The sequence below is a fragment of the Takifugu rubripes genome, chromosome 19, assembly GCF_901000725.2.
Source record: "Takifugu rubripes chromosome 19, fTakRub1.2, whole genome shotgun sequence".
NCBI classification, from domain to species: Eukaryota; Metazoa; Chordata; class Actinopteri; order Tetraodontiformes; family Tetraodontidae; genus Takifugu; species Takifugu rubripes.
In genome coordinates, this window is record NC_042303.1 from 15,178,534 (window position 1) to 15,190,716 (window position 12,183).

Below are 12,183 nucleotides of genomic sequence, written 5' to 3' on the forward strand. Positions count from 1 at the left end.
TGACAGCGACAGGGTAGACAAGGTAACATCACGTTAGCCTCTAAAAGCTACGCTCCCTGCCCACTGCTCCTCAACTTCAGCTGTCGGAGGTAAAAGGACACCGACGGCTGCGTTTCTGTGCAACGTCGGCACAAAAACGCATGTGCGGCTCAGAGGCTGCGGCAACGACTCGGCTGGTGCTGCCTCGATCCGCAAAAAGAGCGAGGAAAATGCTCATTATTCCAAAGGGACCAGAAAAAGATTATGGATCCAGGACATTTCAAATACAGAAAAAACCCACTCTCTCCTTGAATGTGCTCAGGTAAAACACTTGTCTACTAATGTCTTTGACTCTAATCTGTCCCCGGTGTGTCCTTAAGACCCAGATCTGGTTGTACTTACAGCCAATGTCACTTTCAAATATGGCAGGTAGGGTTTTCTACTGATGTGATAACAGGCTGGAACTGTCCTCTGACAGCAGGATACAGGTGCACCAACCTGCACAGCCACGCAGAATTACATCAGAACTCTGGAAAACTTTTGTTTTTCTGGTTGGTTCTTCTGCTCCCCTCCAGCAGAGCACCTCTGCTCAAGGTCAGTGTGAACCCGGGAGGTAAACAAAAGGGACGTAACCTCGAACTTGAACCCTCAGCGGGGAAACTACCGGCGACATGTTTATGCACAATCTTTCGTACCTCCTGAGCAGCAGTTTCGGGTGGTTCTTGCTCTCCAGGTTCTTGTCGATGAGGTCAGACAGGAGCTGTTTAAGGACGGCTGTGGCGTACTCCATCTCCCCCTGCAGCGCCGTCATGATGAGGGACGCCACATTGCCCCGGTCTCGCATGGAGAAGGACCTCTGTGCCTCCAGGGTGCGGATGAAGGTCAACAGGAAGTGCTTTTTGGTCAGGAGCTGGCCAAATAACGTCAGGGCCTTCTCCACATTTGCAGGCACCTGGACCGAAGGAAACAAAGGTTAAGATTAGGGGTGATGTTTAAAAAAGAAAAAAGGAAAAGAAGAGGTGAATACGGGCCAATTTTACCGCTGTGCTACATTCTTGAGTAAAAAATGTTGCATCATTGTGAGATCAGGGTGTTAGGATTCCATCACATTCAGGAAAACTCATGTTCCTGGAGCACTCATAGAATGGCTCTATTCAGGGATTGCACTGGTGAAATGACACTTTATAATCTGGATATTCCAGCACCTCTCTTATATCCAATTCCTCTCTCTGAGGACACGTAGGAGGCCTCCCCCTCTGATGAAGAGGAACTGAGGTTTGAAGTGGGAATGTGAGCTTCATGCTGTAATAAGAAATTGATCTGCCTGCTCGTGCACCACTGTGGCCAGTGATTGCCTGGACCAAACAAATGAAAATCCAATGTCACGCTACACTTTCCCCTGTTGGAACACAGGTGATGGCGCGGGCAGATACCGGGCGTCTCGGAGCCCCTGCTGCTGCGGTCCACGCTGTGCATGCGTCGCGGCAGAGGGAAGGTGCGCGTTTCTGGACAAATGGGTGGAGCGTGCGTGAGGAACATCAGCGAGCTCCTCCTGCGGAAGCATCCCAATGTGTTTGAGCTGCTATTTCAGAACCGTCAACAGGCTCAGACAGGTAGAAGCATTCTGTCTCCTCTACACACAACTCAGATACGGTTCTGTCAGGTTGGTGCCGCCACAGTTGCTTTTTTATCTATAGATCATTGAGGTTTCGATCATCTGCCTTTGCCTCCCGGATTAGATGCCGAAGGCTGAAGATGTGACGGAAACGTTAGCAACATCTGGCCCGGTTGTGTGCCAGTCTCTGCTGCTCCTTACCTCAATCTCCTTGAGCACAGGATGGTCTTCTATCCCAGGGAAGAGGACCCTCATTGCGTAAGTGCGATACTCCAGGAATGGGATTCCGGCTCCATCCAGCTCCTGGGTGAGTTCGTGGATGTCAGTCTGTAGCTCTGCAAATGCTGTGGAGAGAGCAAGAGGGTGGTTAAACTGGGAGAAGACGCCAGCACGGAGGTAAAGGAACAGAACAAATGAGCGGAGGTGCACCAGCAGGTAAAAATGGAGGCATGAGGAAAGTGGAGAAAAGGAGCAGGGATGAAGGGTGCTGTGGTACTTGGTTGCTGGAGGCGAGTTCAGGAGGGAACATGAGCTTGTGAGTACACACATTACACGATCGCACCTCACACACACAGACACACACACACTCTGTGTCCTGCCCCTCAGCTGAACACATAACCCAGCGCCCAGATGATTTATGTGAGCGCACGTGTCGGTGTTTTCACACATTTCCAATTCCCAGTCAGAATGTTCTGACCCCATTCTGTGTTCTGGGGAAACTATTGTCTCGGGACGGAACCCAGCACTGCATCATACGTGGGAGCGAAGCCTGGCTCTACTTTCCGAACTCTTTCAGGAGGGAACTATTACATTAGCTGTGCCGTTTGTGTCCTACAGTGTCATCCAAATTACACCGACACACGGGTGAACAGCCCAAACAAATAGTGAACTACAGCCCAGACAAACAGATGGCTGCTGTCACACTATCTCCTCTCTCCCTCTCTCCTCCCTCCTTCTGAATCCTAGAGGTCACCTCCTTCTCCGCGGTCGCCTCCTCTGCCTCCGTCAGTCTCTCAATCTCAGCCTTCTGGCAGTTGTGTTCGCGCTGACTCCATCGGATCTCTCCGGACGCCATCCATCTTTCCCACAGTGCCAACGTCTCCTTCGCGTTCTCCCAAACGGTCCTCCTTATTTATCACCCTCGCTCCTTCCCCCGTCCATGCCGTGGTGATCGAGGGGAACAGACAAGGTCAGGTCACATGGCCTCGCCGCCACACGTCCCCAGCCAATCACCGCTTGACCCGCCGTGCGACTTAATGCGCGGGTGATTGGAGATAGCCGGGAGAGAGCGGGGCACAAAGTTCACGTGCGCTCCGGCAGAATAAACACGGGCTGTCACCTCCTGACACTGTTAACAACATTAAACTGTCGCTCTGGCGAGCGCCTCGACATTTTCCGCAGCCTTTCAGGGTGTTTTTCATCGATGTTGAAACGGAGAAAGCAGATTTTATCGCTCGTTTCTAACAACTTTTTAAAGGCGCACCCGGAAATCTGACAGGAAGGTTTCCACACTGACCAGGAAGGAACTGCTCACTGTTTACATCAATGTCCACCATTCTTTTTAAAATCTAGATCCCATCACACAGTCAAACCAAAAGTTTACTTTATAAACAAAATAACTATTGCATGAGGCTTGAAGCTTAGAAGCTTCAGAAGAAATTATGAATTATAAATACTTAATGAATAATATATACTGTAAGAAAATCCTTCTTTTAGCTTTCTAGCAGTCAGAACTGGTTACTGGTTCCATGACTATGATCTGTGGCCCTAAAATCAGTTTATCATAAAATAAAAAAAATTGTACATCTTTTTAAAATGTTTTTGGATCAATTAAGATGTTATTTTCAGATGAGTTGAACTGGATGGACGTTACATAAATTACACTTGAGGAAAATGGGCAACAAGTGATGTGAGCTCTCAAGCCAACCCAGTCTGATTAGAGTTATCAATGTTCCTCGACTTCATCTTTCCATCTGCTTCTCCCTCCCTCGCCAGACGACCCAGTAACACCATCACTCCGACTGGATCCCTGCTGCCTCCTGCCAGATGAATATATGCTCATCTACTGGTGAGTCTCTCTGCTTTTCCCCTGTGCCGCTGCTCATTTTCTCACCTCTGTGGCCTGTATGTACCTAACCTCCAGCCCAGCCCCCCCCCCCCCCCCCCTCAGTGTGCATGTTAGCGAGGCCAGCCAGGCGGCTCCCTCATGAGGTGGAGAGCCAACATCTGGTGACTGGCCCAGATCAAAGTACTCCTCTGGAAACACACCAATATCGGCGCACATGTGACACACACACACACACACACACACACACACACACTCTGCCACAAACTGCTGCCACCCAACAGCAGGGAGACGGTTGGCAGCGAGAAAAAGCAGAACATGGAGAGAGAAATGAACTCCACGCTGTTGAATTGGAGCTTTTGAGGTTAGCAGCAGTGACAGAAGTTACAGGAAGATGGAAAAGAACTGGGCCAACGAGGGTAAGTTCCCCCTCACACTCACCTTCTTTGCACTCGAGGGCCACCCTGGACTCCAGGTTGTCCATCTGCAGCTGCAGCCGTTTGAGGGTGCGGTCGGCGTCTCGCGACTTCCTCTTGTACGCGATCAGCACGATGATGATGACCAGCAGGAGGAGGCCGCCACCCCCTCCGATGCCGATGATGGCGGGCAGCGTCAGCAGGCTGTCTGAGTAGATCTGCAGTGTCCCCGGTGAGTATTCAAAACCACCAACTCGCACCTAAACAAAAAAAATAACCGTTTAAGACACAAAGGAAACTGGCAGTTTCACATGGACGTTTAAAATGGCGGCGATTACGGCATCATAAACGCTGGGCCAAACCTCTCACTGCACTTATACTGCCAATCCACGCTACGCTAACTTGTGCTGCGTGCAGGCCAAAATTCCCTGCAACCTTTTTCTATCTAGGATGGGGGAGGCAACATCTGTGTCCCGGGGTTGTCCTTGGAACCCGAACACATGGAAATATGCGCGGTTGCAAATCCATGTGACTTTCAAGCATATCACATCAAAACAGTTCTGGCATGAAGAACATGCGGACACAAAAACAAACGGTGGGATAAACCACACCCCCCATCTCCCCCCACCACTTTTTTCCCCTCCTTTCAACTGGCTTACGTCTATGAAAAGCCAAATGGAGGAAGTTATAAATAGACTCAGACCTCTCACGCCCACTAGCCTTTTTTTGGTCTCTATTGAATATCAATTCCGTTCAAATTCCAGGGAGAATGCCAGGCGAATGACTCCAATCACAAGCCTCCGAGACATAAATGCGCCGGCAAACGCCGCCGATGGTATGAAAGGCGCCGTGCGTACGTCTGTGAGGCTGTGGATATATGAATGGGGAGGAGAAATTTAGAGTAATTGAGGAGATTTAGGTCTGACGGATGGGAAGAGAATTGAATGCATGACTGAAAAGGCAGGAAATAGATTGACAGAGAGAAGGTGGATGAATCCAGAACAGGAGGCGAAGAAGAGGAGGAATAAGAGGCTGAGAGAGGGAGTCGAAACCCTCAGATGTGGTATGAAATAAAAGGGGACGGTGAGATGACAGGTACTGAAGGCAGAGAGGAGAAGTAAAAGAGCCCTGGTTCCCTTTTACTCACAGTGACTTTGTGCTCTCCCGTCAGGTTGGGCCACTCACACAGCAGCTGGGTCTCAGACAGCGTGAGCACACAGGGCGTTTCCCCGATCAGCACCGTGTAGTTCAGCTTGGTGTTTCCTGGGGCTGAAGGAATCAGGTTGCGACCCTGGAAACAGAGACACACATGCTGACTGAGGCCGTTCTAACAGTAATAATTAGAACGTAGGCCGTTTACGAGGCTGGAAAAGGTTCCTCATTGGCTGCCTTGTCTCCACCGAGGGTGCAAGGTGCTCTAAACCACAGGTAACTATAGAAACAGAGCTTGTGCCACATAAAACCCCTCACAAACATGGTATTATTCAAACAGAGCTGCGATTGTGACTGAAATGTAGAACAAAAAAATGATGCAGCTCAGAGGTAAAATTCCATTTAACAAGTCAAAACAAACCTTGAAGAACAATTAGGTTCTCAGCAATTATTTAATAGGATGCTGTTTCTGCACTGCTTCTTTCTTCAATCCTTCACCAAAAGCGTGGCGGGGCAATCACAGCCTTTCATGACAGAATCAGACTGTATATATTATTTTGTTTGGGGGGGGGATGCTGAGATGTGGTTATTTTTTCAAGCACCAGCCAGACAGAAAAAGGGGGAAAAGCCTTGTTTTCCTGTGAAATTGTACCATCATTTTTCCTAGCCTCACACTTTAGAAGCAGCCGCCCAGCAGGGGTGGAGGGATGCGTGTACCTGTGGGTGGGCGGGGCTAACATCACCCCGCCTCCCCAGTTTACAGTCTTATCTGATTCGAGGCTGCAGCGTCCACTTTTATAAATATTTCCCATCACACCTGACTTTGCAGGGGATTCTTTTTATGCCATGAAGGTCTCTAAAAGGTCTCAGCAGAAGGTCTCTGCTGCAAATAAAATAGAACCTTTCAGGGTTGAGCCAGACGAGAGCGATGGCTGCGCTGAAAAGGTCTCAAATCTAGAAGAGGTGCGGGAATGTTCGAATCGTTACATTTCATCTGTCGCTGTCCTGTCAGTTATCGACTGGGACGCTGCTGCTGCGTTTGGCTCCATAAAAGTCGCCTTCTATATTGTGGACCAACAGTCGACATGACAGGAAAGTTGCAAACGTGAATTAGCAAACACTGTTTAGTCCTCATTTGATACATTAATTTTTAAAGTCAGATACAGGAAACACCACAAACTCACAGCTCATTAGTGAGAAATTGATTTTTTTTTTTCTTACTTCAGCCAGACGGGGAAAAAATACAAGACTGAAATGCTAAAAAAAAAGAATGTAAATGTTTCGTAGGTGGGAGAAACATGAGAAGAATATAAAGATAACAGAAGTGATGGATGTAAAGCAATATGAGGCAGAGGCGAGGCCAAAACAGATCAATGCTGAGAGCGCCAGGCACTTTACCTTGAGTATGAGTGGCGAGCTGGGCTTCAGCTCCAGCAGACCCGTGCTGCTCAGAGGTTCGAACACAGGGTCTGGGTGGTAGCTGAAAGTCTCGTTGACCACCAGCACGGCGACCACGTTGTCCATGACGAACCCGATCTCGTCGGGGCTGCTGCCGGCCTCCGAGAAGCTTTTATCAGAGCCGGCCACAGAGGGCGCCAAACACACCATCACAGTGTTGTTGACAACCGTGCAATTCTACACAAGTAGAGGGGGAACATAAGGAAAAGAGAGGGATAATATCTTGGTCAGAATGGAGGACAATGATTCTGCATTACCAATTCGGCTTGCAAAAAAAATCCGATATTAAATATGAAACTATATGATGGATGCAACACACTCATGTGATACCAGTGATTAAATGTCTCAGTAATGACATAATGAGCAGGAGGCTGGGTTAATAGTATCAGAGTGGTAATCAGTGTTGATAATAACTGGAAAGTCCCTGTGGGGCCTCACACTTATATCAGTCAGAGAAGAGCAAATGAGAGTGTAATGACACACGGAGAAACAAGGGAGGTCATCCAGGAGTTGTTACCGACACCCAGCGTGGCCCAGGGAGATGTCTGAATAGTTTCCCAGCATGTTATAGCCCCACATTATGTTCCTCAGCCTCTCCGGTAAGAGCTCACACACAAGGACAGTGTGGTGTTTACAGGTCAACAGGAACATTAACGAGGAAAAACCGACTGCGACAAAGAGGGAAGAATAAAAGAGGGGGTATTTTTACTTTCGGCTAAGAGGGGGAGAAAGGTTAGCAGGGCCCCGTGGTGCTAGGTGAAGAGAGGGGGATTTGCCAGAGCCACTTTATTGCTGGTTGACATTTCAAAGGTTAAACTGCTAAAAGGAAATTCAACATCAAAAACAAACAGAAAATGGGCCTTCGGCTAGTTGACCGACGGGTCAGGTGTGTGCGTCAGAGTCCCAAGAGTGTGAGCAGCACCTGAAAATCAGCGTTCTCAGAGTGGGAGGACTGCCCTGAGTGCCTATATCGGGCTCACTTGTGCAGCCCAGACAGCTTTTTTATGTGCAGGTGTCTGAGTCTATACACTTACGTTTTCTGACTTCACGGCTCCGTACTTGGCTCTCATTTTGGGCTCCTTGATGGTGGCCAGATTGGTTCCGGTAATGGTCAACATGGTCCCTCCACTAACAAAAGGAAACAGGAGTTAGAGAGAAAATGGAGACAAAACCAATTATATCACATGTGAAAGTGCCTGTCACACATTAGCCTCTCTCAGCTGCACCTCCTCTCCTGTGGAGTCTCAGACCACATGCAGTCCACCTTTGGTTTTAGGAGGAATAAATGTGCCACTGTAGCATTAATGGTCCGGCTGCAGCCTTTTGCCAGCTGATTCTTGAAAGCCCATTTTCAGGTAATGATACTAATGCTAAATCCCTCATGTGAATGTTAAAAGCTTTTTTTCCCCCTCCTAACCAATATGGAGGCTAATGTGAGTGCGTGGCATTGCTCCTGAGAGCTGTTACTCATCTCTGAATTTAAAAGGATGTTTTCAGCACGTTTTTTTTCCTTCAGGTTATTGTGGATATTTTTTAGCGTCGACAGCGTGGCTGTCAGAGACGTGTCGTGACCTTTACACCTGTGACCCACACTGGCCAATGAACAGTGGAGATGAAGGCAGGAAGAGTCAGAATCCTCCTTCCTGTCAGCCTCTGCGAGCCTCAAATGATGAACCCATGTGATAAGATGCATTCTGATAGCAGACAAATATATAAGTTAGCATGTGACCTAAAGACTGCCGAGGGCCGAGGGCCAGTTTGAACCCTACTGCTACAGGAAATGATATGATGGCTCAGTGTTTCGACCCTCCCCCTGCAGTTATTATCACACAGCAGCCTGTACCGCTTCCACTGTAATAAACTGAAATTAAGTAGAAATATCTGAGGCAGGCAGGTCGTGTCAAAGAAGGTGTTTACAATGTCCCCTGGCGAGGTGGTCACCCAAGGAGTCCGGGCAACGAAATAGCTTCCTAAATGGAAGCGGGATTGGCCCGTAGAACCAAACTGTTCCTCCACTGGGAGTGACACGTTTCCACCAAAGACAAGCTAAGTGCTGAGTTTCCTCTCCGTCCCCCCTGGGGCTGCAGCTAACACTTTTCCCCCCCCTGTTTCCGTCTCCCCTCACCTGCCCTCAACCTTTCATATATTCCTTTCCAAATGAAAATTCTCAGCTGCTTACACCTATTTGATGTGAAGAGGGACTTTGTCTCCTCGCACAGTTTTAAACGCGGCTCCCATTTTCACCTCGCCCCCCCGCTAGGATGGAGCACCATACTGTTACTCTGAACTGACAGCGTCTGCAGAATAAGCTGCTGTCGTCTCCTGGATACTTCTGATGGGAAGCAGCTTCAGTCTGACTGCACACGAGTCAGTTTAGCAAATAAAAACCTACTTTATAAGTAAAAAAGCTCCTCAAACATCACATTCGCCACTTTACAAGCAACTGAAAACTACGAATGGCTTTCTTCTTCTCAGAAGCCGCCTTTGGCTGTAGTTTCAACATGTTTAGAATATTTAAAGATAAATCCACGCTGATGCTCATCAACCAGCGGCGTCTTGCTTCTGCAGCTTCCTTCAGATGTTTACCTTTAAACATGAACGGCGTAAATCTTCAATTTCTCCTTGGAAAAACAAGACTCGCGTGAAAATGGAGCAGCCTATTTCGTCAGTGCTCCGTCTCGCACAAACTGCAGAGGGTGTCGGTGGAATTACGTATTTATCGCAGTTTACAGCTCATTTTTCTGCAGCTCAATCAGCACAACGCATTAATAATGCATTAATGTATGCATCTGTTCCTTACATATACATCAAGCAGAATCTCACATCAACCAGTGTTGCTGTGAATTATAGATAATGGAATAACCGCACGGCATATATAATACAATAATCCGTGCTCTAAATAAATGTGTGGTTTTTATTAATACGCAGAAAGGAGCCCGAGAAGCGTCAGATGGCGTCCTCACCTGGCGATGCTCCAGTCGGGCTCGATCTTGAGGATGGTGGGATCGTCTGTGTAGTTGAACTTGACCTCTGGGTTCCTCAGCTCGGCGGAGTTGATGTCCACCATGACTGGAGTTGTGCCCGGGGCCTGTCCCGCAGGGGTCACGCACACTATCTCCTTGCTGCTCCGCCTGATGGGAGACGGGGGGGGGGGGGGGGAGACCTTGAGTGGGATTTATGTTTGTTGCTCAGTGAAGGTATGAAACAGAACTTTATCCCACAGCTGCGCACACACACACACACACACACAGACACACACACACACTAACACCCACACACACTACCCCCCCCCCCCCCCCCCCCACACACACACCCGTGTGACAAAGCTGCCCATACAGAATATCTTTCAGTCAGTCTGCCTGTGGTTTCATCAGCCAAAATCACAGAGCCAGGCTTCAAAGCTCTCTGCCTCTCTGTCTGCCTCTCTGTCCGTCCGTCCGTCCGTCCGCCTGTCTGTCTGTCTGTCTGTCTGTCTGTCTGCCTGCCTGCCTGCCTGCCCGTCCGTCTGTCTGTCTGTCCTTCGCTCTGGCTCTTTTTCTGGCCCACAGAGCTACACAGGCAGATCAGGCTCGTTGTCTCTCGGCGTGATGCAACTCCCTCTGCTGCAGTCAGACAGTTGTGACCTGCTGGGAGACATCGAGGTGCAGAGACTCGCTGCTCTGTCCCCCCCCCCACTCACACAGATGGGGGGTGGGGGGGGAGGTATGTGAAGCTGTGGTACATGCCTGTGTAGTTTTCATCATTAGGGTGTCAACACGCGACAGTGACACAGTCGAAAATTTTAAATATGAGTACAATAGACATAACAAAGTCTCTCCTTAATGTGGCACCAAAGTTAAAAAAAAAAGGAAGATGTAGGTGACGCAAAAACATAAACGTGGTGTTTCGCTTCCTTTCAAAAAGAGAAAAGAAAACCTATTTCTGTTGGACACATGCCTGCCGCCTCCCAAAAGGCAATTTCTGAGACAGGAAAGAGGATGAAGAGAGAAGAAAATGAAGGACGGTTTTTCTTTAAAGAGCTTTTCCACATTCTTCCAGTGCCGAGTTTCCATGGCAACCACTTTCACAACACTGTCACCTCCGAGGGTGGCTGTGGTTCCGTGTATGCATTTCTGACAAGGTTGCGGCCACACAAAAGAAAGCCGAGAGGGGATACGGAAATAAAGAAAGGAGCTGGGAAGAAGAGGGTTTACAGGGGAGATAAGAGGATGAGCGAGTCGGGGTAAATAGGTTTTGATTGAAGCGCAGACTTTCTGCTGAATACAAAGACACATTAAAGAGATGGACTCAACCAGTTCATTACTCTGGCCATAAAGGTTATTGCTGCTGAGTAAATGAAAGGCCAAGACTATTATGTTCACCTTTCTCAGGATGTGCTGCAGAGCTTTAAATTGGCCTTTACTTTCTCTTTTGATATATAAAAAGTCCGAGCTCATTAGTTCAACCTGTCACTTTTCCCCACGGTAGATGGAACTGTTGCACTGCTAAAACTCTTAGAAAGAAACTGCTAATGAGAAACAAACTGTTCGAAAACTGGAAATCTTTGGAAAAGAGCTGCATGTTGTCGCTGATTACTCTGACATTACAGTGACATGAAACAGCAAAAACACCCACGAAAACAACGCGACAAGAGCTCAAAGCGCAGTAAAAAAAGGAAGGAATTGGGCTTTTTACAGCACGATAGTCCTTCAAGATTATAGTTATATCTGTGGGAAAATGTGGGCCAGGAACTTAAGGCATTCGCAGCACAGCTGAGCAGGGGTATGGGCTCCCCCTGAGAAAGGCTACACTGTCATTCACACAATTGCTGGGAATTACAATAAAAGCTGCAGTTTCCAACCACAGTCATGAAACCTGGCCTGAGTGGTGATTCAGGCCCGCCTGTGCGGAATCATCGGAATAAATCTGAACGGAACAATCACCCACTACTGACAACAAACCCCTCCGCGTCTCTTCCACTTGCCTTTCAAAGCGGCAGGGGTGCAGTCCGATCTTCACGAACACGGCGCTGCCGGCGTTCAGGTGACTCCCCTCGATGGTGATCCGCGTTCCTCCGGACAGGGGCCCGGTGGACGGCTGGACGCGGTTGAAATATGGAGACTGGAAAGAAAAACTGGTCAGTGGCGGCGGACGGACGAGGGAGGAAGAAGAATCCAAACAGAATGACGTGGAGTCCTACTGACCACGAAGGTGAAGGCCTTGGTGGAGACGGCTTTGTAGTCCTGGTGGATGCAGTCTCTGACGCACACTTCCACCTGAGCCTCCTGCACGCGGTAACCCGTGGCGTCGTTCAGTTGACACACGATCCTGAAAAACAGAGCCGTGCAGAGGTGAGCGCCGCCACCGCAGCAGTCCAATAAGACATTCCAGAGGTTCCGAGAGCCTGGAGCAGGAACATCTGCATGAGTGTGATGTAGAAGCACAATCTTTACACTTGGCCCCAGGTACTGCACGGCCAAATGAAAATCCACTAGAGAAATGATTGAGTGCAGGGAGAA

The 12,183-nt window shown here is 48.7% G+C and overlaps 1 protein-coding gene across 1 annotated transcript in view; it reads right to left on the minus strand.

The window, feature by feature from the left end:
- The window catches only part of plxna1b (plexin A1b), a 122,381-nt gene that overhangs the window by 11,379 nt on the left and 98,819 nt on the right, over nt 1-12,183 (minus strand). Inside the window, exons 14-22 of the mRNA XM_029826087.1 lie at nt 11,869-11,992; nt 11,649-11,785; nt 9,649-9,816; nt 7,720-7,813; nt 6,626-6,862; nt 5,223-5,366; nt 4,101-4,335; nt 1,796-1,938; nt 675-931 (exon numbers count right to left, since the gene is read on the minus strand). Coding sequence (XP_029681947.1) covers nt 675-931; nt 1,796-1,938; nt 4,101-4,335; nt 5,223-5,366; nt 6,626-6,862; nt 7,720-7,813; nt 9,649-9,816; nt 11,649-11,785; nt 11,869-11,992 — 1,539 coding nt within the window. The remainder of the gene's footprint in view (nt 1-674; nt 932-1,795; nt 1,939-4,100; nt 4,336-5,222; nt 5,367-6,625; nt 6,863-7,719; nt 7,814-9,648; nt 9,817-11,648; nt 11,786-11,868; nt 11,993-12,183) is intronic.